The 26,407-nt window shown below is 45.3% G+C and overlaps 1 protein-coding gene across 4 annotated transcripts in view; it reads left to right on the plus strand.

Moving 5' to 3' along the window:
• GABRG3 (gamma-aminobutyric acid type A receptor subunit gamma3) overlaps nucleotides 1-26,407 on the plus strand; it is a 579,476-nt gene that overhangs the window by 493,537 nt on the left and 59,532 nt on the right. For all 4 annotated transcript variants that reach the window (XM_074983291.1, XM_074983292.1, XM_074983290.1 and 1 more), the window contains one exon: nucleotides 1,063-1,200. In XM_074983291.1, coding sequence (XP_074839392.1) covers nucleotides 1,063-1,200 — 138 coding nt within the window. The remainder of the gene's footprint in view (nucleotides 1-1,062; nucleotides 1,201-26,407) is intronic.

The raw sequence follows: 26,407 nt of genomic DNA on the forward strand, positions 1-26,407 counted from the left end.
AAACTTCACCTCTTTGGGTGCAGAGTGGCAAAAGCAGCAGCAAACCCTCAGGCCAGGTCATAACCCTGGGCACCGCTGCCAGCACCATGGTGAAATGTGGCATCTGAGGGATGGGACATGAGGGGCTGAAACTGATTCCTCTGCCCTGTGCAATGAGTGGAGTCAGGTGTCAGTGGGGAGGCAGTGAGGGGTGCCAGGAAAATAGGAGACACTGGGAAGGCAGGTGTGAACAAGCGGAATTGAGGGGGGCAGAGTGGTAGTGCATAGGAGACAGACAAAGGAAGGGAAAAGGGGGTACTGGGGTTTTGGGAAAGGAAGGAAGGAGGAGCAGTGGAGTGGGTGGGCAAGGTGGAAGGCACTGCACTAGGCGAAGCGGGAATGTGGGACTTGGTCTGCCCAGGAAGTGTGAGTCACTTGCTTCCTCAGCTCTGCACGCAGTCAGCCTGAGCCAGCCGGAGCCTCAGCTGAGCTCCCAGCACCTCAGTGGCATGATCTGCACTGAGCTCAGCAAAACTGCCACACAACCTTCGGGGAGAAGGGATGGTGAGGACCCTCACCCTGGGGATTCCTGCTGCCTAGGGCTGGTGCAGGGGAGTGGAGTCTTCACTAGCTCCTGACTCCCACCCCCTGCATCCCTACTCCCAGCTCTGCATCTGTGCACTCGGAGGGTAACAGAGGGGTGCTACCGTGGCAGCAGTGGAAGCTGGAGCCCTGTTAGGCCTCAGGACGATTTTCCCCTTTGTCCCTGCCTCACAGTCCTGGTGTCTTTCCCACAATGCCCCCTGAACTCCTATCTGCATATGAATATAAACTGAGTGTGTGAATGAATTAATAGAGTAAGAGAATTAATAATCTTTTTCCAGTAAACATATTGTTGCCAGGACTATTGGCATTTGTCTATGCCATAAAATTTTCTTCCTCTGAATTCTATCAATAAACTGACCACCACCCTCCGCCAGCCACTCTCCAAAGAGTTTTAACATTCTCCAGCTGTCACCAATGATAAATATATTTTCCAGCATCACTTTAAGAAAGGTAACACTTTTTAAAAAAAATTTACAGATGGCTATCCTAAAGAAGAAATGGTTTACAGATGGAGGAAAAACTCGGTAGAGGCTGCAGACCAGAAATCTTGGAGACTCTATCAGTTTGACTTCATGGGTCTCAGAAATACTTCAGAAATTGTGAAGACCTCTGCAGGTAGGAATTGAGTGACTGCTCAGTTCTCAAGGTTAAGTTCAATATAAAGTTTCTACACTCTGTATATAAGATTATTTCATTTGTGCCTTGAATCTGACAGGTTTCCTCTGTTAATCTATTGCACTGCAAACTATTGACATTTTTATTTTAATTGTGTTTCTATTTTATATAGTTTTTCAGGACACTGCTATGGAGGTGTCTAATTTTATGCATCCTACTTTGAAAATGTTGCCTTTTAATCTCTTTTTTAAATGACAATTGATACATATGAACTCAGCATAAAATGAGGAGGAATATGGAAGAATGGACGGGGCATTTGTTGAAAGATTGTTTTCATGTAAGTACAGGTTGGACCTCTCTGATCTGGCAACCTTGGGACCTCTCTGGTCTTGAACAAGCGAATTTACTAGAATGGGGGTGGGCTAGCCTCTGGGCTCTCCCAGAAGGCAGACAGAATTCTGGCTGGGCTCCCCTGCTGACCTGCTGGCTCCACTCCCATCCCCCTTGGCTGTGCCAGACCAGCTCAGGTGCTTGCCACTGGCAACCTCTGCCACTTGGGCTTTCTGCTTTAGAGTCGTGAACCAGAGAGGTTCAACCTGTACACTTTGAATGCAGAAGCGACAGTGTTTGCAAATGTTTATTTGAAAAGTGCCAAAATCCAGACTTCAATCTAATTGACTGTTTGTTTGGATTTGTAACAAAATCCTTCCCCCTTCCCCTCCTCACTTCACAGTATTACCAACCTAGGAATAACATTCACTTGCAGCTGCTGTTTACACTCCAGTTTAAGTGGCCTCGGAATGCTCATGCTGCAATTAGGTATTATTAAATTATCCATGTATTGAGACCTATGTTTTGATCGCTGATTTTTTTAAAGTATGAAGAATGAAGAACATTCAGGGTGTGTCTACACCAGCAAGTACATTCGAAATTAGGATTGGAAGACTGAGTTCTTTTGAAAGAAGCCACGGAGCATCTACAATGACACGGCGCTCTTTCGAAGTTACTTAAAAGAACTCCCCTGTTCTTTCGAAGTTGGTCCTCCGTTCCCAGGATGGGAAAAGCGCCCTTTTGTGAAAGATCATTTCGAAAGAGAGCAAGTGTAGATGCTCCACGGCCCGCTCTTTCGAAAGATCAGGTCCTCCATGGCTGCGATCAGCTGGCAGGCGGTGGTGCCGCTCTCAGCACAAGCGGAGCTCTATGCTCCAGTGTCCGGCCGCATTTCAGGACTCAGGCTCCCAGAAGCCCTCAGGCAGGAAACTGAGAGCGTGCAGGCAGCAGGGAGCACGTGCTGCTGCCCAGCCATCCAGCATGGGTGACGCTCCAGCCTGCCTACCGGCCTCCCCGGCACCATGGCTAGCACCCCTGCCCCCTGCCCATCCCAGGGGCCCACCCAAGGACACTGCGGAGCCCTCCCAGGAGGGGAGCCAGCCCCCTAAGTGTCGGGCCCCCTCCTGGACTGATGCCGAGCTGCAGGACCTCCTCACTCTCTCGGCAGATGAGGAGGTCCTGCAGCAGATGGGCGTCCGGCACCAAAACGTGGCCATATTTGAGCACCTCGCCAAGGGCCTCACTGGCCGGGGTCACCCCACCCGGACCCCGGAGCAGGTGAGGTCCAAAGTGAATGAGCTCTGGCAGGACTACTGTTGGGCTCGGGACATGGTTGGGCGGTCAGGGACAGCACCTCCAGCCATGTTCCTCAACACGGCAGACCCTCCCGATGGAGACGGAGACAGAGCTGGTGGGGACAGGGACCGAAGGGGAGGACCGCCCCAGACCTCCAGCCACCCACAGGTGGCCACCACGGATCCTGAACACCAGCAATGATGAGGGCTGAAGCAAGGGGGCCCTCATCATCGAAGTCCCCTCAGGTCCATCCAGCCTGGCTCCCTTGGATCGCTCCTCGCCCAAGCTCCTGGAGAGACCCACAGGTATGTACCTTGCATGCGGGCAGCCACGGGGCCAGGGGAGGGGATGCGGAGTCCCACCTGTGGTTGCCACCGCAACCTCACAGGGCTGACATGTGGCACTCAGCACCGTGCGGCCTGGACAGTACCACAGACCGCCAGGCTGTGGAGGGACCGAGGGGGGCAGGGGAGAGCCAGCGCTCCTGCAACCCAGGTGGGAAACCCTGGACGCAGTCCCTGGAGGACCGCCGGGATGGGGTGGCTGGGGTGTGAGGGTTCAGGGGGTCCCTCATGGAGTCTAATGGCCTGTTCTTCTCTCCTTATATCTCCACAGCTCCAGCGGCCGGCAGCCGGACCAGTCCCATGATGGGCCCAGGGAGCCCTACCACTGAGGCAAGGGGGGAGCAGCCCAGGCCATGGACGGGGACAGCACGGGGCTGCCGCCAGTCCCTCTGCCAGCGCCACGAGGCCGGGGAGGAGGAGGCAGGGGACACAGCCCACACGGCCGTCCTTAGGAAGCTGACAGGTGTCATGTGGGATTGGCATTCCATGGAGCAGCAGGCAGGGGACTGGGTGGTGTCCAACCTGGATGCCCTCACCCAGGCTGTGGTTTGCCACCTGGCCCCTGCTGCTGCTCCATCATGGGCCACTCCCGCACTCACGTCCCCCATCGCCCCTTCACCATCCCCCACGCCCCCATCACCTGTGCATCCTCTCCCCTCCCCTCCAGTGTTTCCTCCCCAACCTCAATCCCCCCATCCCTCTTCCTCCCCCACAATGCCCTCTCCCGAAGAGGCTGACATTGAGGGCCTGCTCCCCCTGCCACCTCTCCCCTGCCAGCCTCATCCACCTGGCCCCATCCCTGCTGGCTAGGGCTGACCAGCTGGAGGTCAAGCCCCTGGCCCTCCCCTCCATCCATGCCAAGCCTGACACAGGCATGGGGACTGTGCCCGAGACATGCCCCTACTTGCCCGTGCTGCCAGCCCCAGCCTCCCCACTCAACCTCCTGCAGCATGTATATAGCTCCCCCTAGTAAATGAGGGGCACACTTTTGTTAAGTAAATAGTTTATTTTCTATGATTTAACCTGTGTCCCCCGTGCATGTGTGCTGGTGTGTGTGTGTGTGTGTGTGTGTGTGTGTGTGTGTGTGTGTGTGCAGGGTGTGGGAAGGGGAATGCGTGTGCATGGTGCAGATGGGGGGAGTGTGCAGGGTGGGGGAGTTACTGCTGAAAGGCCTGGTGCAGGGCCTCCCTTACATGCACCCCATCCTGCTGGGCCTGGTGGCATGGGGCGGCAGGGTGCTGTTAGTACCCCCCCAACCTCAGCAGCCCACCCCTGCGTATAGGGCTTGTGTTTCACCTTCACCAGGTTATGGAGGGAGCAGCAGGCCCCGACCACTGCCAGGATGCTGGGGAGGCCCACCTCCATCCTGGTGTAGAGGCATCTAAAACGCCCCTTGAGGTGGCCCAATGCCCACTCAACAGTGTTCCGGGCATGATTCAGCCACTCGTTAAAAAGGTCCTGGCTTGGCTGGGTGTGCCCAGTGTATGGCCGCATCGTCCAGGACTGCAGGGGGTAGGCCACGTCCACCACGATCCAGGGTGGAATAGTTGTGTCCCCGATAGGGAGCTCCCATCCGTGGATGAAGGTCTCCTCGGCCATACGATGTCCCAGCCCAGAGTTCCTGAAGACCCTCGCATTATGTGCATGGCTGGACCAGCCCATGTAGATGTCCTGGAACCAGCCATTGACATCGACCAGGGCCTGCAGGACCACCAAGTGGTAACCCTGGTGATTCACATAGGCCCTGCGGCTGTGCTCCGAGGCCAGGATGGTGATGTCAGTGCCATCCAGGGACCCAGCGAAGTTGGGGAAGCCCAGCTCCTGGAATCCCCGGACGGCATCATTCAGGTCCCCGACGTGCACCAGCTGCCTCAGGAGCACTTTGTTGGTTGCCCAGACAACCTGCAAGGCATAAGGGGATGTGCTCGTGACCGTGGGGTGGGGTGCAGCTTGCCTGCCTGTGCCCATCCCCGTCCCTGGCCGCGGGGTGCCTGCCCTTCTCCTGACGGTGCCCATTGCCAGGCTGCACCCCTGCCCCCCACATGTAGTCTAGGTGTAAGCTGGGCACGGCTTATCTCGATGAGGATGGCCCCAGTGGTAACTTTGCCCACCCCAAACTGGTGGGCAATGGATTGGTAACTGTCCAGGGTAGCCAGCTTCCGTACGGCGATGGCCACCCTTTTGTGCAGGGGGAGCGCTGGCCTCAAGTGTGTGTCCTGGTGCTGGAGGACTGGGGCGAGCCAGTGGCACAGCTCCAGGAATGTCCCCTTGGTCATCCTGAAGTTCTGTAGCCACCCGTCATCGCCCCAATCCTTCAGCAACAGCCGGTCCCATCAGTCACTGCTTGTGGGGAAGCTCCACAGGCGGTGGATGACCCGGGGGACTGGCTTGGGACGTTGTGCCCTGAGGATGGCATCCAGGAGGGCGGCTATTGTGCTGGCCACCCAAAGACGCTGCAGCACAGCAGCCAGGACTGCAGTCAGGGTGCTGGCCACGGCTGTGATGGGGGAGGGGTGTTGCTCGGAGTCCACGGGTGCCCAGGGTGCCACCTCCCATCTCTCTCTCTCGATCTGCCTGGGGACAGGGTTGCTGGCCCTCAGCATGTGCAGGCTGAGATACGGGGGGGGTGCCTTTAAGGGGATGGTGGGCAGCAGCCCCAGAAGGGCTCATCTGCTGTGCAACCCTGACTGTGGTGCTCCCTGCCCCTGCTCTTTTGAAAGAGCGCCCTGGCACGTGTGGACGCTCTCTTTTGAAATTGTGCTGGGGACCTTTCGAAAGAACAGACCGAACCTTCGGTCCCCGCTGGCATGTGGGACGCTCCATTTCAAAAGAGCATCTTTCAATGTTTTCTTTCGAAAGCTGTTATTTCGAAACAGAACTGTAGTGTAGACACAGCCTCAGTGTTTATTACTTAGTCTAAAGCAAAGTGGTAGAACTATTGAAATTAAATGTTTTCATGACCAGTTCATCTTTCATCCACTGGGTGAATATTTTTCTTAAAGTTTCAAAGGCATGGCACACCTTCATCTGATGACTTTTTTTCATTAACCTTATCAATTCATTTCAATTAAAACTTAATGAACATTTTATTTCCATAAGAACCTTTTTCTGTCTAATAATAACAATAATTAATAATAAATGAGCCATGCATTAAAAAGCACAGGCTACTAAAGCTAGAAAGTTAAACATAGCTCAATATAGAAAACAGATGGGTGCTTGATAAATTAAAAAAACTCATAAAAGTCAACCACCACATATAGGTTATAAATGAGGCTGAAGTAAGCTACACATCAATAAATGTGCTCAGTGGTGTTAGTAGCAGTCTGCTGCTTTAATATTAACCAATTATGAATATTTAAAAAGCAGAGTTTAAGTGCATCTATATTATTTATTGGGGACAAGTGTGGATAAAGAGGAACACGTGTTGATGCATGGGCTTAATGTGGATAGTTTATGGCCCGTCCTCTTGCATCAATAATGCATTCACACGGCTGATGGTTTTGCTTCATTGAAATGTAATGAACGTATTAGTAAATCTTTTGGGTATATGGTCTGGCTAAGAAGAGTGTTAGCAAATGGAGCAAATATAAAAGCTTGTTCTGCTATTTGAATAATGAATACGGATGTGTAAGTTCTTCAGGCAAGTTAACTGTGATCTGGGTGTTGGTAGATCAAGGTCAAGCCCAGGGTACGTTATGGGTCCAAACATCTGTGACAGGAGGTACGAAACTAATTAGGAGAGATGGTGTGAAAGCTGAAGATAGTGTGAGTGACCTGCTGATTCTATTCCAGGAGTCATGCCAGCTTGACAGTGCTCATCAAGACAGCTTGTTAAACTCACAGAATAGCCCCATATGAAATATGGTGTTGCTGGAGATGTCCTCAGAAATGTGCTCTTACCCACTCCATTCACACAAGTCAGCAGCGAGCTTCACATAGTCATTTGCAATCACAAGCAATAAATGAGGTAACAGGGCGAATGCCTTTGTTGCACTCTTCTAAAACTTAAAGTACAGGGCCTGCTGGTGTTACTTTTTTACTCCGTTACCCTTGCTAATTCTCAGTTACGCTTCTCAGCAAAACAAGCAAGCAAGCAAACAATCAAACAACCACAAATAACATCTTCTCTGGAGTCAATTTCTTTGCTGCCATTAGATGTGTACTGTAGGCCAAATGGTCAGGTACCAGCATGGTCACAGGACTCACTGATCTAATATTTGAATGTTCAGATGGGCACTTAAAATGAGCACCTAATATTGATTTTAGCTTCCAAATGTAGGATTTGCATGTCACAATGAGGTACCAACATTTGAAAATTGCACTGCTCAAATCTGTGTATCCAGATTTTTGCATGGCCTTTGTCACCACATTAGCTAAAAAGGTGGTGTTTAAGTGTAAGTTTTAAAATGCCAGTCTGAAGTAGAAGGAGTTCCATATAAAATGAGCAGAGCCTGGAAGAGAGATTTTCTCTCTTAGGTATTCATTAAGGGAATCGGCATTACTGTCTTTTCAGCATTTGCACATATGTATATAAGAATGTCCATAAGGGGTCAGATTGATGGTTGTTCTAGCCTAGTCTTGTGTGTTCCAATGCCAGATTCTTCAAAGACAATGAACAGAACAGGGCAATTACCAAGTGATACATTCCCCATCATCCAGTCCCAACATCCAACAGTCAGAGGCTTAGGAAATCCAGTGTATGTGGTTGCTTCACTGATCATCTTGGCTAATTGCTATTGATGGACCTGTCCTCCAGGAACTTGCCAAATTTTTTTCCGAATGCTGTTATTGTTTTGGTCTTCACAGCTTCCCTTACCAATCAGTTGTTCGAGTTCCTGGATGGCATGCATCACCTCATGATGCAATCTTTTGGGATGATGTATTCCACAAACTAGTTTAAATTTCCTACAATTTCCCAAAGTTTCTAATGGTCTATCAGCTATCAATGCCATCAAAATTAAACACACCACTGTTTCGGCTACAGATGGGCCCAAAAGAAATAAACAATAATTATCAACTAAATAATAACATGTAAAATAAATTATGAAATTACATATTAAATTAAGTTACAATGAAGTTATAATCTCAATAGACTAGAGATTTGAGGGCATCATATCATGGAAGAGGGAGATGATAGTGTATCAGCTGTAAACTCTTTGTGGCAGGACCATATTTTTGTTCTCTTTGTACAGCACTAGCACAATGGAGTCCTGGCTTATGTCCTGGGCTGCTTCTCTGTGTTATAATACATATGCACACACAATAAACATACTAGATATTTTGGGGTGTCATTATAGCAGAAACTATTGACAAACTGGAAATATCGTTTTAAAAGATCACCAAAATTTTAAAGGAGGAGGTATAGAAATTAATTTACAAATAAAAAAAGAAATGTACATAAGCTAGATATTCAGCTGGTACCATTAGTCAGAGCAGCTGATGATCTCACTCATTTATTTTGGCTAACAGATGGATCAGGAGGGGAGGTGCTAGCACTCTACTGATATATGAAAGCTGTGAAAAACAAATCTCTGAACTTCCATGAGGCCAGCTATCTTTGGGAAGGCCCACTGAAGTCTGTTGGACACTGTCAGGGTCACACCAGCCCCAATCTTCTTGCAGGAATAGGATCCATGAAACCGGAGCCATCCTGTGCATAGGCTGAAGCGGCATAGTGCCTCTGTCAACAAAAAAATAGTCTAGATGCTGTGGGGGCTCTGACAAAGAAGGCTACTGATTAACCAAGCTGCCCTATTTGCAGAGCCTCTGGTTGGCTGTTCTGTCAACAAAGGGCATTGACAGGGGGAGCCTGTATTAGGTGTGGATGTGTTCAGCAGCCAGAGGTTCTGTTGGGAAATATCCGTCGACAGAAATCTGTAGTGTAGACACAAGGTTGAATCTTACCCAAAACAACATGCAAAAGCCTAAATCCTTCAGATCTAAACATCTATAGTTTTATTTATAAAGCAAGAAAGAACAGGGTTAGAGAGAAAAATTGTTAAAGCGATACTTTATCAGTTACAAGTATTGATGCAGGCCAGCAATGTTCTATGCTGATTCTTGAAAGTCTCTGAAAGTCCACCCCATGAGGGGTACAATTCCAGGTTATACAGTTTGAGTTACAGGAGAACTGGAGAGCTGGTGAGCTGGAGCCAGCATGTTGGAACACATATCCTTGGAATAGGAACAAAAGACAAAAGACTTCTTTAATTTAATTTAATTTCAAATTTAATTTAATTTAATTTAATTTCAAAAAGGGGAATTACCCTAAAATGAGGAAGCTAGTTAAACAGAAACTAAAAGGTGGAGTAACTAAATTAAAATCCCTAGAAGCTGCATGGAAACTGTTTAAAAACACCATACTAGAGGCCCAACTTAAAGGTATACCCAAAATAAAAAAACACAGTAAGAGACCTAACAAAGAACCACCATGGCTTAACAGCCATGTTAAAAAGGCAGTGAGAGTGAAAAGGGCAGGTTTTAAAAAGTGGAAGTCAAACCCTAGTGAGAAAAATAGAAAGGAACATAAACACTCCCAAATTAAGTGTCATAGGCTGTGTCTACATGTGCCCCAAACTTCGAAATGGCCATGCAAATGTCCATTTCGAAGTTTACTAATGAAGCGCTGAAATGCATATTCAGCGCTTCATTAGCATGCGGGCGGCAGCCGCGCTTCGAAATTGATGCTCCTTGCCGCCGCGCGGCGCGTCCAGACGGGGCTCCTTTTCGAAAGCACGCCACCTACTTCGAAGTCCCCTTATTCCCGTGAGCTCATGGGAATAAGGGGACTTCGAAGTAGGCGGGGCCCTTTCGAAAAGGAGCCCCGTCTGGATGTGCCGCGCGGCGGCAAGGAGCATCAATTTCGAAGCGCGGCTGCCGCCCGCATGCTAATGAAGCGCTGAATATGCATTTCAGCGCTTCATTAGTAAACTTCGAAATGGACATTTGCATGGCCATTTCGAAGTTTGGGGCACGTGTAGACATAGCCATAATGTAGTAAGAAAAGCCAAAAAAGATTTTGAGGAACAGCTAGCCAAAAATTCAAAAAATGATAGTAAAATGTTTTTTAAATACATTAGAAGCAGGAAGCCCGCTGAAAAAGCAGTGGGGCCCTTGGACAATAAAGATATAAAAGGAGCGATCAAGGAAGACAGTGCCATTGCAGAGCGATTAAATGATTTCTTTGCTTCAGTCTTCACGGCTGAGGATGTTACAGAGGTTCCTAAATCTGAGCCAGACTTTTTAGGTGACAAATCTGAGGAACTCTCCCAGATTGAAGTGACATTAGAGGAGGTTTTGGAGTTAATTGATAAGCTGAATAGTAACAAGTCTCCAGGACCAGACGGTATTCACCCAAGGGTTCTGAAAGAACTCAAATGTGAAATTGCGGAGTTATTAACAGTGGTTTGTAACCTATCCTTTAAATCCGCTTCGGTACCCAATGACCGGAAGACGGCCAATATAACGCCAATATTTTAAAAAGGCTCCAGAGGAGACCCTGGCAATTATAGACCGATAAGTCTAACATCAGTACCAGGCAAATTAGTAGAAACAATAGTAAAAAATAAAATTGCAAGGCATGTAGAAGAGCATGAATTGTTGGGCAAAAGTCAGCATGGTTTCTGCAGAGGGAAGTCGTGTCTAACTAATCTATTAGAATTCTTTGAAGGGGTTAATAAACATGCGAACAAGGGGCACCCAGTGGACATAATATACCTAGATTTCCAGAAAGCCTTTGACACAGTCCCACACCAAAGGCTTTTATGTAAATTAGGCGGTCATGGGATAGGAGGAAAGATCCTTTCATGGATCGGGAATTGGTTAAAAGACAGAAAACAAAGGGTTGGAATAAATGGTAAATTTTCACAATGGAGGAGGGTAACTAGTTGTGTTCCCCAGGGGTCAGTCCTGGGACCGATCCTGTTCAACTTGTTCATCAATGATCTAGAAAATGAGGTAAGCAGTGAGGTGGCAAAGTTTGCAGATGACACCAAGTTGTTCAGGACAGTCAAAACCAAAAGGGACTGTGAAGAACTACAAAAAGATCTCAGCAAACTGAGTGATTGGGCAGCAAAATGGCAAATGAAATTTAATGTGGGTAAGTGTAAGGTAATGCACATTGGAAAAAATAACCCAAATTACACGTACAACATGATGGGGTCAAATTTAGCTATGACGGATCAGGAAAGGGATCTTGGAGTTATAGTGGATAGTTCTCTGAAGACATCCACGCAGTGTGCAGCGGCAGTTAATAAAGCAAATAGGATGTTAGGAATTATTTAAAAAGGGATAGATAATAAGACAAAAGATATCATACTTCCCCTATATAAAACTATGGTATGCCCACATCTTGAGTACTGTGTGCAGATGTGGTCTCCTCACCTCAAAAAAGATATATTGACATTAGAAAAGGTTCAGAAAAGGGTGACTAAGATGATTTGGGGTTTGGAACGGGTCCCATATGGGGAGAGGCTAGAGAGACTGGGACTTTTCAGTCTGGAAAAGAGGCGATTGAGGGGAGATATGATAGAGGTATATAAAATCATGAATGGTGTGGAGAAAGTGAATATAGAAAAATTATTTACCTTTTCCCATAATACAAGAACTAGGGGACACCAAATGAAATTGATGGGTAGTAGGTTCAAAACTAATAAAAGGACATTTTTCTTCACACAGTGCACAGTCAACCTGTGGAACTCCTTGCCGGAGGAGGCTGTGAAGGCCAGGACTCTAACAGAGTTTAAAAAAGAGCTCGATAAATTTTTGCAGGTTAGGTCCATAAATGGCTATTAGCCAGGGGTAAAGTATGGTGCCCTAGCCTTCAGTACAAGGGCAGGAGATGGATGGGAGGAGATAAATCACTTGATCATTGTCTTCTGTTCTCCTTCTCTGGGGCACCTGGCATTGGCCACTGTCGGCAGACGGGATACTGGGCTGGATGGACCTTTGGTCTGACCCAGTACGGCCATTCTTATGTTCTTATGTTCTTATGTTCTTCCAAGATGGACACTGCTAGGCCCCCTTTATAGTTTTGTCCTGTGGAAGGAAAAAACCCTTTATTTTTCCCATAGGCCCTGAGGGTCAATGTCATCTAACCCAGATGAGCTGCTGTGGCGAAATACCATTGGTCCCTGTGTTTGCTAGCATGCCCTAGTCATTTACATGGCAGGTGGAACGGATGTTTGGTCATCTGATTTCAATTCCTTTGCTCAGTTCAGGTTAGCTGACCAGTGGGCTGCATTCCACTGCCAAGTCCCAAATTTCTGAGATATGTATTCGACGCTTGAGCCTTTCTTCAGGCCATTATTCTGGCTGGGGCTGAGTTCACACCTCCTGTTGTGAATCTTAGCACTAAAACATTGCTAATACAACTACAGAGCTAAAGTCCACATCTCTACCTACCAACATGATACAGATTTATAAATAGCTACACAGATTTAGGGCATTCTCAGCTTTCATTAGACACCTCACACTGTTTGGGGCCAAGAGATACAATGGACATATAAAATGGCTTCCATATCCAGTATAAAAGTCCAGTCATGTGACACAGGCACTGGCTGCACTCATGGCAGGGCCAGCAGAACCCCAGAGTGTGGCAAGTGGAGCCCATGGCAGGGCTGGTGGAATTTGCAGCAGGGTCGGCAGGACTGGCGGGACCTTGGTCTGCCCAGATGCCTGGAGCAGGGGCTGGTGTAGCTGGCTGTGGGACTAAGGTTATAAGTACACAAAGTCCTGTCTTGTAAAACAATGTCTGATATTTGTATGTTTTTTTATGTAGCACTTCATAATCTTCACCTTTCATTCACCATAACCCCTAGTCCCTTTCCATCATACTGCTGTTGAGCCACTCGGTCTCTAGCCTGTAACAATGCTTGGGATTCTTCTGCCCCAGGTGCAGGACTCTACACTTCTCCTTGTTGAACTGCATCAGATTTCTTTTGGCCCAGTCCTCCAATTTATCTAGGTCACTCTGGATTCTTTCTCTACCCTCCAAAATATCTACCTCTCCCCCTAGTTTTGTGTCATCCACAAACTTGCTGAGGGTGCATCCCAGTCCCTCATCCAGCAGTACAGTTGTACAGTACTATATGTATAGCTGAGGAAATGGGTGACCAATGGAAATATTAAAATAGCTCAAACAATACAAGCATGTAAATGCCGTAAGTAAAAAGATTCTGCTAATTTCCTACATTCTTGTAGCTGCCTTATTTAAGTTGTACTGCAAGCTGGGCCATCTCTTCAGCAAAGTGAAATTTTTGGGGTAAGATGATTAATGCCTACTTGGGATTCGGAAACAACATAATTCTAGCTGTTGTCTCTAAACAGATTGCCAGCCCAGACCTGAGGGAACGAGCCATCATGATAGCGCAGCATTTGTAAAGTGCTTGCTCCACAGGACTGACATTATAAACTAGGCGTGATAGAGTGAGTTAAATCACATATTTAAGGCAGGACTTCACTCAGATGTACGGGGTTCTTGTAGCAGTGTTGGTTCCAGGATTTGCAGGTATATGGATGGCAGCCTGAGCGCTAGGCACTTTCCCTCAGCAACAATAAAGCTTTTCATTATAGAAAATGAGTTTGTATTGTTAGAGGAAGAAAAACAGTATTCACAAGCTTACAATTTATGACTGTGGTCATGTTTAATTGCCTTTCTTGCCATGCCCACTCCAAAGCTAGGTGTCCTCTCTCAGGGCACTTGATTGAAGACTATTCATGACGCTCAAATGTTTATTAAAAGTCACTGACATTTTCAGAACCCTGGTGGCTCCCAACTGCATCCCGATGGCACATCAAAGAGGGCTTGTCATAGGTGTGCTCTTTACAGCACACGCTCTGTGGAGTATGTTCTCTCTTTTAAATGCCCGACATGAAAAAGTCCAGCACAGTGGTGCATCAGCAAGACATTCCATTGGACTTTAAATAGGGTCTCAAAAATAAGCTGTGTCTTCCAAAAGCAGCAGCTCTTTCTAACAGCTTTATACTCTGCAGGAGACTAGTCTGCTTCAGCCAGGGTGTGCTGACACCCCAGATTCTTTACCATTAAAATAAAATCACTGGGAAAACCTTCAAAACAAAAACCCAGTCCAGTGGCACTTTGAAGACTAACAAAATAATTTATTAGGTGATGAGCTTTCATGGGACAGACCCACTTCTTCAGACCATAGCCATATCAGAACAGACTCAAAATTTAAGTCACAGAGGACCAAAAATAGTTATTAAGGGGTGCATTATATCATTATTACATTATCTACCCCAGAGGTTTCCATGTGGTTTGAACAGGGACACCAATTACCTGGCCCATTACAAGGACTCTTTTACATACTTTATTATATCTGACGCTTGACTTCACCCATCTCCTACCATCCCTATTCTGATTTGCCCACCTTGATTACAGTTTTTCTAATTTGTCAACCATGATAACTATTTTTGCTTCTTTGTGCCTTAAATACTGAGTCTGGACTGCTTTTTTGTTTTGATAGAATATAGACTAACACAGCTATCTCTCTGTTACTATTCAACATGGGGAAACTTTGTTTCAGAATATCAGAGCCTGTTTCTGGTTCATGGCAATGTAAATACACTATTTCTCCCTCTTCCAGCCACCCCAGAGATCTCATGTCCTACATGGAAGATGTTCTGTGACATCATGCCCCTGAGTACCTGCAGATCCATAAGAAGGGAAGGGTAGTCAGTAGGAGCTGGAGAGTGCAACAGCATTATGTTGGCTTCCGTATAGCCATTACATACAATGAGATCTGGCTGCCTCAGTGAGTGTAGAGTTATCAATCTTCAGCTTCCTCTGGGGTCCAATACTTTCTAAAGGGACAGAAGTATAACAGAAGAATTCAGCCCTCCAATTATACCCACTAAGAGTGATTGACTTATCTCATTATGAGATGGTTGCTTTGATTATTTTTTCCTGATGGTGTTTGTTTACTGATCTCATGTCTCACTTTGGATGGGAAAACATACTATTTAACAAAGCTTCAGTGAACATTGACCCTTTTGTCAGGCATGAACTAGAGTTTTTCTCATATACACTAAAATACAAATTTACAATACTATTCATGGCCTTGATGTTAATACCACTGGAACCAGTACCAGAGATTGTAAGCCAATATAAAAGCTTGTGGGGTTGTTTTATTTTAATCAGATGGGAGCTGTTTTCTGCTCAGCTGCTGCTCAATCTGTTTGTGACTTTTAGACTAAATCCTGTGCCATCCAGCCATTGTACTTATAATTTATGATCACCTCTATCAAAAGCCTTTGTTATATTAATAAATAAAGTCTCTGGGCTTGGCCTTGACCCAAGGTTGTTAGAATGTCATCCACAACCCTTTCACTAGCAGTAATTATGCTAAATTTAGAGCAGAAACACTTTCAAAGGATGCTTTATATTTTCATTCAGTAGTGAATCTATAATCTTAATGAGACTTTAAACAGTCCAAACTGGGAGAATATTCATATGTGGCAGCATGGTTTGGAATACCTAGTGGTTAATTTGCAATAACATGAAAAAGAGCAAAGTAGGGTAAAGAAAATTAAGGGTATGCAAGGTTATTGTATATTTGGGGCTAGATCCACAAAGAGCACTAAGGCTCGGTGTTGCAATACCTAGAGTTCAGGCATTTTGCTGCTTTGTGGAATTCATCATCATCATCATCATCATCGTCATCATCATCAAAAACCAGTGCTCCCGTAGGTGTCTGATGCCTCTCTCCCTATTTCCTTCCCTCTTTCCCTGTCCAGTGTGGAGTGGGTCAGTTTCTGTAGACGAGCTCTGCACCACTGTATTATATCATCTACCCCAGTGGTTCCCAAACTGTTCAAGACAGGGATCCATTCTGAGAATTCAGGAAGACTTTGTGACCCAAGGCAATTCAAAACTGGGGGGAAGAGGTTTTCCCCTGGGAAAATGCCCTCTGCTGCCCCCCAGAGTAAACCTCTGTCAGTCCCCAAACGCCCCCCCCCACCTACCTCACATGACCTCCATGTGCTGCTACTGCTGCCCTCTACTGCTCCTTCCTTGGGCCGCCATCACTGCCTCCTCTGTGCAGCTCCCCTCCACCGTCCTATTCCCCCACCTGCAGCATGGACAGTTCCCTGCCCTGCCACTCTGAAATGAGACTCAATTTAATTGGTTTAAGGGCCGGATCCCTCCTGCTGGCAGTTAAACCAATAAAATTGAGTTTCATTTCAGCATGGCAGGGCAGGGCAGATACTTGGCAAAATCGGATCTCTTTGTCTCAGACCTCTACTGGTTCTAAACCAACTTTCCATCTTGCTGCATGTTCTCACTACCTTCTCCACATTGCCACTGATATCTTTCAACATGCCATCCACTCCATACAACTCCAACACTGCCCAAGTCACTTTCAGACCTTTACTGTCAATTGCCTTCTGGAAATCGAAGAAACAATTGTAGATGTTCTTGTTCTTTCATCGAGCTTTCTCCACTATCGATCTTAGTGTCAATATTTGCTGTATGGTATGTCTATCTTTCCTGAATCCTAACTGTTTGTCCACTAGATGTTCTTCCATATGTGATCTCAGTCTCTCCACCAGTAACATTATCAGCATCTTGCCTAGGTGACTCATTAGGGCAATTGTTCTGTAGGTCTTGCACCCCGTTGTACTTCCTTTCTTGGATATCGTCACTAGCACAGATCTTGTCCATTCTTTAAGGTGCCTTCCCTTCTTTCCATGCAATTTTACATAGTTAGTGTATTTCCTGAATCATACTTTCTCTGCCATATGTGATCATCTCTCCCATGATCTTATCATTTCCAGGGCTTTTGCTTTTCTTTAGTTGTTTCACTGCTCTTTCTACTTCCTCCTTTGAAATATTGGTCTCGGTCTGAATGCTCAGCAGTGGAGATATCTCTTTCAGTTCTTCGATCAATCCCTCTGAGATGCTCGGGTCCAGCTGTGATTTGTATAGATTGGTGCAATATCTTGACCATCACTGCACAATCTTCTCCTTGTTCATGAGCGCCTTATTGTTCTTGTCTTTGATTGCCATCTGCCTCAGATGCCACTTCCTATTAATATTCCTGATCATCTTACACACCTCACTAGTCTTACACTCACCATAATACCTCTCTATAGCTTCACACTTCTCCTCTAACCATTTTGCCTTATCCATTCAGGCTACTTTCCTAACCTTGTTGCATTTCATTCTATATTGCTGTTCTGCCCTTTTGGAAACATCCTTTCTGATCTTCAGCGCTCTCTTTTCCTGGGCCAACTTCAGTGTCTCCTGCGTAATCCACTTCTTATTGATCTTCTCTTCTTCCAGAGCAGTTTGCACAATTGCCTCTTCTATCACCTTGGCCATCCTTTTGACTCTCTTATCTAGGTCTTTCTCTGCACCTGCATTCCTAATCTTCTCTTCAAGTGTTGCTCTCTATGCATTTCCTATTATTTCCTGGCCTAGCCCTGTCATGTGTCTTCTTTTCTTCAACTGTGTCTTATACTTTCATTTTGATGTTTCCAACCACTAGACTGTGGTCTGAGTCGATATCTGCTCCTTGGAAAGTTTGGCCCTGATGTACTGATATTACCTATCTTATTCTTATGAAGATCATATCTACCATGTTCTTGTAGTTCCCGTCATTCGATCGCAATGTCCACTTCCTACAGTCCTTTTGTTGGAATTGTGTGTTGCAGAACACCATCTCATGTACCAAAGCAAACCCTAGTAGTTTCTCACCTCATTCGTTTCTTTCTACGTATCCAAACCTTCCCATGACTCTAAGATCAAATCAGTATCTTAGATGCCTATATACAAATGCAAGAAGTATGGGTAATAAGCAGGAAGAACTGGAAGTACGAATAAATAAATACAACTATGACATCATTGGCATCATGGAAACTTGGTGGGATAATACACATGATTGGAATGTTGGTATTGAAGGGTACAGCCTGCTTAGGAAGAATAGACAGGGAAGAAAGGGAGGAGGTGTTCCCTTATATATTAAAAATGTACACACTTGGACTGAGGTGGAGATGGACGTAGGAGATGGACGTGTTGAGAGTCTCTGGGTTAGACTAAGAGGGGTAAAAAACAAGGCTGATGTCCTGCTAGGCATCTACTACAGGCCGCCTAGCCAGGTGGAAGAGGTGGATGAGGCTTTTTTTAAACAACTAACAAAGTCAAGCAGGGCCCCAGATTTGGTGATGTTGGGGGACTTCAACTATCTAGATATGTTGGGAAACTAATACAGTGGGGCACAGACTATCCAGCAAGTTCTTGGATTGTATGGCAGACAATTTTTTCTTCCAAAAGTTTGAAAAAGCTACCAGGGGGAAAACTGTTTTAGATGTGATTTTAACAAATAGGGAGGAAATGGTAGAGAACTTGAAGGTGGAAGGCAGCGTGGGTGAAAGTGATGATGAAATCATAAAGTTCACAATACTAAGGAAGGGTAGAATAGAAAACAGCAAAATAGAGATAATGGATTTCAGGAGGGCAGATTTTGGTAAACTCAGAGAGTTGGTAGGTAAGGTTCCATGGGAAGCAAAACTGAGGGGAAAAACAGCTGAGGAGAGTTGGCAGTTTTTCAAAGGGACATTATTAAGGGCCCAAAGGAAGCTATCCCGCTGTGTAGGAAAGATAGAAAATATGGAAAAAGACCACCTTGGCTTAACTAGGAGATCTTGCATGATCTCAAAATGAAAAAGGAAGTGTATAAAAAATGGAAACAAGGAAAAATTACAAAGGATGAATATAGGCAAACAACACAAGAATTCAGGAGAAAGATTAGAAAAGCTAAGGTACAAAATGAGCTCAACCTAGCTACAGGCATAAAGGGAAACAAGAAGGCTTTTTATAAATATATTAGAAACAAGAGGAAGACCAGGGACAGGGTAGGGCCATTGCTCAGTGAGGAGGGAGAAACAGTAACAGGGAACTTGGAAATGGCAGAGATGCTTAATGGCTTCTTTATTTCGGTCTTCACTGAGAAGTCTGATGAAGGAATGCCCAACATAGTGAATGCTAGTGGGAAAGGGGTAGGGTTAGAAGTTGAAATAAAAAAAGAACAAGTTAAAAATCACTTAGGAAAATTAGATGTCTGCAAGTCTCCAGGGCCTGATGAAATGCACCCTAGAATACTCAAGGAGCCGATAGAGGAGGTATCTGAGCCTTTATCTATCATCTTTGGAAAATCATGGGAGACAGGAGAGATTCCAGAAGACTGGAAAAGGGCAAATATACTGCCCATCTATAAAAAGGGGAATAAGAATAACCCAGGAAACTACAGGCCTGTCAGCTTAACTTCAGTGCCAGGAAAGATAATGGAGCAGGTAATTAAAGAAATCATCTGCAAGCACTTGGAAGGGGGCAAGGTAACAGAAAACAGCCAGCATGGATTTGTAAAGAATAAATCTTGTCAAACTAATCTGATAGCTTTCTTTGATAGGATAATGAGCCTTGTGGATAGGGGAGAAGTGGTAGATGTGGTCTACCTAGACTTTAGTAAAGCATTGGATACAGTCTCTCATTATATTCTTATCAAAAAACTAGACAAATACAATTTAGATGAGGCTACTATAAGGTGGGTGCATAACTATCTGGATAACTGTACCCAGAGAGTAGTTCTTAACAGTTCTCAGTCCTGCTGGAAAAGTATAACAAGTGGGGTTCCGCAGGGGTCTGTGTTAGGACCGGTTCTGTTCAATGTCTTCATCAATGATTTAGATATTGGCATAGAAAGTACGCTTATTAAGTTTGCAGATGATATCAAGTTGGGAGGGGTTGCAGCTGCTTTGGAGGATAGGGTCATAATTCAAAATGATCTGGATAAATTGGAGAAATGGTCTGAGGTAAACAGGATGAAGTTTAATAATGACAAATGCAAAGTGCTCCACTTGGGAAGGAGCAATCAGTTTCACACATACAGAATGGGGAGAGACTGTCTAGGAATGACTACAGCAGAAAGGGATCTAGGGGTAAGAGCGGACCACAAGCTAAATATGAGTCAACAGTTTGAGGCTGTTGCAAAAAACACAAACATGATTGTGGGATGTGTTAACACGTGTTGTGACCAAGACACAACAAGTCATTCTTCCGCTCTACTGTGCACTGGTTAGGCCTCAGAGGGAGTATTGTGTCCAGTTCTGGGCACCACAGTTCAAAAAAGATGTGGAGAAACTAGAGAAGGTCCAGAAAAGAGCAACAAGAATGATTAAAGTTCTAGAGAATGTGACCTATGAAAAAAGGTTGAAAGAACTGGGCTTGTTTAGTTTGGAAAAGAGAAGATTGAAGGGAGACACGATAGCAGTTTTCAGGTATCTAAAAGGGAGTCATAAGGTGGAAGGAGAAAAATTGTTCTTCTTGGCCTCTGAGGACAGAACAAGAGGCAACGGACTTAAACTGCAGCAAGGGAGGTTTAGGTTGGACATTAGGAAAAAGTTCCTAACTGTCAGACCGGTCAAACAGTGGAATAAATTGCCAAGGGAGGTTGTGGAATCTCCATCGCTGGAGATATTTAAGAACAGGTTAGATAGATGTCTATCAGGGATGGTTTAGACTGTACTTGGTCCTGTCATTGGGGCAAGGGGCTGGACTCAATGGCCTCTCAAGGTCCCTTCCAGTCCTAGCGTTCTATGATTCTATGTGGGTGCAAACACCTAAACGACTGAAATGTGAAACAGTTTTGCTTCAAATCTTGATGCCATCATTCTTTCACTCATCAGTTTGTATCCTAACAATGCTCCTCTAGCTCTTTTGCTAAGAAGGAATCTGACCTTTGCCTCATGCTTCGTTTCATTCCCTGACCAAATTACTTTGCAACCACACATCTCTCCCAATGCTGTCCAACGCATCTCTGCCAGTCCACGTATACTGCGTCTGTATCTCTCCATCTTCTTTTCAAACAGCTCTAACTATCAAGTCACCCAGAGTGTTTGGACACTCCAGCTGTGTCTACACGTGCACGCTACTTCGAAGTAGCGGCACTAACTTCGAAATAGCACCCGTCGCGGCTACACGCATCGGGCGCTATTTCGAAGTTAACTTCGACGTTAGGCAGCGAGACGTCGAAGTCGCTAACCTCATGAGGGGATCGGAATAGCGCCCTACTTCGACGTTCAACGTCCAAGTAGGGACCGTGTAGACGATCTGCGTCCCGCAACGTCGAAATTGCTGGGTCCTCCATGGCGGCCATCAGCTGGGGGGTTGAGAGATACTCTCTCTCCAGCCCCTGCGGGGCTCTATGGTCACCGTGGGCAGCAGCCCTTAGCCCAGGGCTTCTGGCTGCTGCTGCGGCAGCTGGGGATCCATGCTGCAGGCACAGGGTCTGCAACCAGTTGTTGGCTCTGTGTATCTTGTGTTGTTTAGTGCAATTGTGTGTGGGAGGGGCCCTTTAAGGGAGCGGCTTGCTGTTGAGTCCGCCCTGTGATCCTGTCTGCAGCTGTGCCTGGCACCCTTATTTCGATGTGTGCTACTTTGGCGTGTAGACGTACCCTCGCAGCGCCTATTTCGATGTGGTGCCGCGCAACGTCGAAGTTGAACGTCGACGTTGCCAGCCCTGGAGGACGTGTAGACATTATTCATCGAAATAGCCTATTTCGATGTTGCTACATCGAAATAAGCTATTTCGATGTTGGCTTCACGTGTAGACGTAGCCTCCATGTTCCAATTGATAGTGTATGTGTCAGTTATGATTCTCTTTTTGTAGCCAACTTGCGGTGGACTTTGTTTATCCAGGCAACATCCAAGCCACCATCTTTTATCACTGAGAACAACAAGAAGTCCTGTGGCACTTTATAGACTTACAGATATTTTGGAACATAAGCTTTCATGGGCAAAGACCCGCTTTATCAGGTGCATGAGTGGAGTTGGGGGGTGGTTTCAGAGGGGTATTTAAAGAGTGAGGTCCCAGTAAAAGGGAGGGCCAGAGGTGACAAGGTCTATTCAGTCAGCTCTGCTCCCGCCTTTTACTGGGACCCCACTCTTTAAATACCCCTCTGAAACCACACTCCCACACATGCATCTAATGAAGTGGGCCTTTGCCCATGAAAGCTTATGCTCCAAAATATCTGTTAGTCTATAAGGTGCCACAGGCCTTCTTGTTGTTCTTGAAGATACAGACTAACACGGCTACCTCCCTGATACCTCTTTTATCTGTTAGTCATTACTGGCATCAGATTTCATTCATATTGTTGTTTCATGATCAGCACATCAACACTCATCTGACCAACCCTTCTCCTTTATCCAGGCTTGGGACTGGCATAGAACCCCTAGAAGCTTCATGGCAGAGTTCTTGTGGAATTCACAGTCCCTGATTAGGTCCCCTTTTGTGATACACATGGGGAGAGTTGGGTACATAGGACAGTATACTGAAAGCCAGCATGCTGAGCAGGGTGCCAGCTACACTAAACAGTAGGAAATTCTGAGGTTCATTAGACACCTGATTGCTGGATTACTCTACAGAGCTAGGAAGGCTCTCCTCAATTTAGGAAAGTTTGTCTTCTGTTTTTTTACATTTGGTGCTTGCACAGAAGGAAATTAAATTTGCCTTCCCCTAACATAAAGCATGTGTGTGGGCAGCAGCAGAAATCCCCTGTGGTGCAAATGTAATTGCCCTCTGGCAGACTTGAACTTCAGACTACTGGAGCTTCGTGCAGGTGTCTCTGCAGTTGGAATTAAAAGCCAGCTCTCTGTTAACTTAGGCTGTGGAAGAGACTTGTTCTTTCTCTGTGAAGTGGTCTAAGCACCACACATGGGCACATGAACCACACATAGGTGCGTGGGTTACACAAATAGTCTCTCCGAAACAAGGAGGTGCTATCCCAACATTATCTTCTTCTTGTTCCATTCCACCCATCCAGCACTCCTGTCGAGGAGTGGAATCATGGGCTACCCTGCTCCCCAGCTGGAATGCCAGATGCGCAGATTTAAATAAGCACCTGAGCCCCACTCCTTGGCTGGAATGCTGGGTAGCCAGGTGAAGTAGGAGAAGCTGAACTACCTTATAATGGAACAGTATGCAGTTTTATATGTGTATTTTCTCTAAGGCTATGGCTGTAATGTGCCCTAAACTCAAAATCAGAAATTGCGTATCCTATTTCGAGTTAATTTCAAAACAGACTATTTTGGGATTTGTCGAAATACTGCTCTATTTCAAGGCATCCCTTACTCCTCCTGCAACAAGGTATACAGGGATGCCAAAATAGCATGCCTGTTATTTCAAAAAATATTTCAAAATAATAAGTGTGTTTCATAGATGCGAAGATACCTCTGTATCCCAAAATAGCTCTTCAGTGTAGACATAGCTTAATAGATCAGCAACCTAATAATGAAACAGTGTTAAATGGGACAAATTTAAGTAAGTCATTACTGTGTAAGCAAATAATGCGAGGAGCATAAAGGTTTTAAAAATATCTTTTGAAACTGCTGTCTTGCTCTAAGTATGCACATTTGTCAAGATAGTATAAAAGCATAAATGAACCCAAACCCAAACTTGTGACTAAGGGCTTGAGTCTAATGATAGAGTAGTTTGAGTTCTATGCATTTTTTTTAACTTAGATATCATCTTTTTGTAGCTGTGGACCCTTCCCAGGAAATATTAATACAACATATTGACTCAAATTTCCAGATTCTCAAATCTCTCTTCATAGATTCCCACAAAAGAAAATCAGATCATTCTTTATTATCCAGACCCTCAGTTTGGAAGGACTGACTTCACTTGACTTGACTGCACACAAATGGATGAAAAGTATTTCTAGCAATATTAATTGAAATTTAAAAATAGGCAAAATAAGAAAAATACTCTCTGAAACCATATTCAAGTTAGATTGGAGAATATTGACTTCTGCTATTTTGACATGAGATGTTGACAACTTGTGTTTTAAGAGTTATAAAGCTTCAACTTTTTTAATTAAATGTCCGTCATTAAGTAATTATTGTCTGACCCCTTTATTGCCTGACCACACCATACCTTAAGACACCTGTGGAAATGTCAGTCAAGAAAAGCTAAAAACTGCTTAAAAGTAAACATGAATATTAGTGGTCCAAATGACAAAAATAAAATAAAATAAAATTCTGCCAACTCTATATATAGACCTCTAATTTTCCTAATGCTTTGTAGAAAAGATAGTAATTTGTAGCTTGCCTGCAAGGTAAACATCTGGCAGACCATGTTGGGAAAGTGAAAAGTAAAATAGAGAAAACTTTGCTAGCTACTGCCACTCTTATATGGAGTTAACTTTGCCAAGGGATAGTTTGTGCCCCTTAGACACTGTTCTGACCAGGCACAGGTGTATAAGCAGCACCACTCTAGGGATACCCTGAAGAATCGTGTTTTGTATGTCATTGTGTGCTTTGAAGCACGGCTCTCGCCCTGCTTCTGTTTGTTCATAGTACAGTGGTAACTTACTTCCCTGCTGCACTACAGTTTTTTTACATACTCCATGCCAGATGAGCTGGCAGAGCCACTTTCCAACTCCTCCTATCCCATCTACTCCCTGCAGAGATTTGTACTCCATCTTGGAACCTGGCCCTCAACCCTTGAACTAACACAGTCTACAGTAGCCAGGGTTTCCGAATAGCTTTGTTGCTCAGCCCCATGCAGGGGGCATTGCAGCAATGCAATAAGTGACAAAAGTGATGACGACAGCTACATTCACATCAGAAAGGCCACACCCCTCTAGTTAGACATACATCATTTTAAAATGCTTCTTTGGCCTACTGTTGCTCACCCATGTTCTAAAGCTGTCCCTTTTCTGTGCACACAGCTCTTTTGGTACGACTGCTGCTGGTGTGTCTCCTGAAGTGATGCTGCCCTGAATTCCATCCCTAATTTACATACTGCCAAACTGATGGAGCTGTTTGCACTCAAATCACTGACATTCCCTCTGCCTCAAGGACTTTAGGGAACACAGAGGGTTAGCTCACAGTCAATATGTGGATCAACTTGCTGTATTCCTGTATTGCCTAGCAGCACTTGTCAAGTAGAGGGGCCACATGGCCCTAGCACTGCACAGCCATTTATCACACACACCTAACTCCTAAGAGCTCAGAGGCTAGGGCAAGACGTAAAAGGTAGATCAGACAAATAAGCAGGGGGTAGGGGAGAGAAAGGCAAATAGAGACATTTTATACAATAAGCAGGAGAAGTCAGCTCACCCGCTGCCTAGTGAAGGTCAGGTAATATGAAAGTAGATCACTTTTAGGGGAGGAGAGTTGAGATTACCTCAGCAATCAAAACAATATGGAGATGTATCTATTTCATACATCTGGAAGGGACCTTGAGAGGTCATTCTGTCCACCTCTCTGCCCTCTTGGCCATCTCTAATAATTTTTTTCACTCTATTTGCCCCAGACCCTTAAATGGTATTTTTAGAGACTGACCACACAACCTGGGGTTTACAAAGCCAATGCACAAACCACTGAGCTTTCCCTCCCACTTCGAGTGTGATTGTGCAGGCAAGCTGCTGGATTCAGAAAGTAACTGACTGATTATTTAATCTCTCCTTATGGTTCCTCGCTTCTGAAAACAGGGTAAATGTGTGAAGTGTAGAGAACATATGAACATAAGAATTGCCAAACTGGGTCAGACCGAAGGTCCATCCAGCCCAATAGTCTGTCTGCTGACAGTGGCCAGTGCCAAGTGGACCAAAGACAATGATCAAGTGGCTTGTCTCCTGTCATCCATCTCCAGCCTCTGACAATCAGAGGCCAGGGACACCATTCCTACCCTTGGCTAATAGCCTTTTATGGACCTAACCTCCATGAATTTATCTAGCTCTTTCTTAAATTCTATTATAGTCCTATTCTTCACAGTCTCCTCTGGCAAGGAGTTCCACAGGTTAACTATGCACTGAGTGAAAAAGAACTTTCTTTTATTAGTTTTAAACCTGCTACCCATTAATTTCATTTGGTGTCCTCTGGTTCTTGTATTATGGGCATGAGTAAATAACTTCTACTTATTCACCCTCTCTACACCTGTCATAATTATATATGCCTCCATCATGTCCCCCCTCTGTATCTTCTTTTCTAAACTGAAAAGTCCCAACCTTTTTAGCCTCTCTTCATATGGGGCCTATTCCAAGCCCCTAATCATTTTAGTTGCCCTTTTTCGAACCTTTTCTAGTGCCAGGATATCTTTTTTTTAGGTGAGGAGACCACATCTGTACACAGTATACAAGATGTGGGCATACCATAGATTGATATAGAGGCAGTAAGATACTCATCCTATCATCTATCCCTTTTTTAATAATACCTAACA

The sequence above is a fragment of the Carettochelys insculpta genome, chromosome 1, assembly GCF_033958435.1.
Source record: "Carettochelys insculpta isolate YL-2023 chromosome 1, ASM3395843v1, whole genome shotgun sequence".
NCBI lineage: Eukaryota > Metazoa > Chordata > Testudines > Carettochelyidae > Carettochelys > Carettochelys insculpta.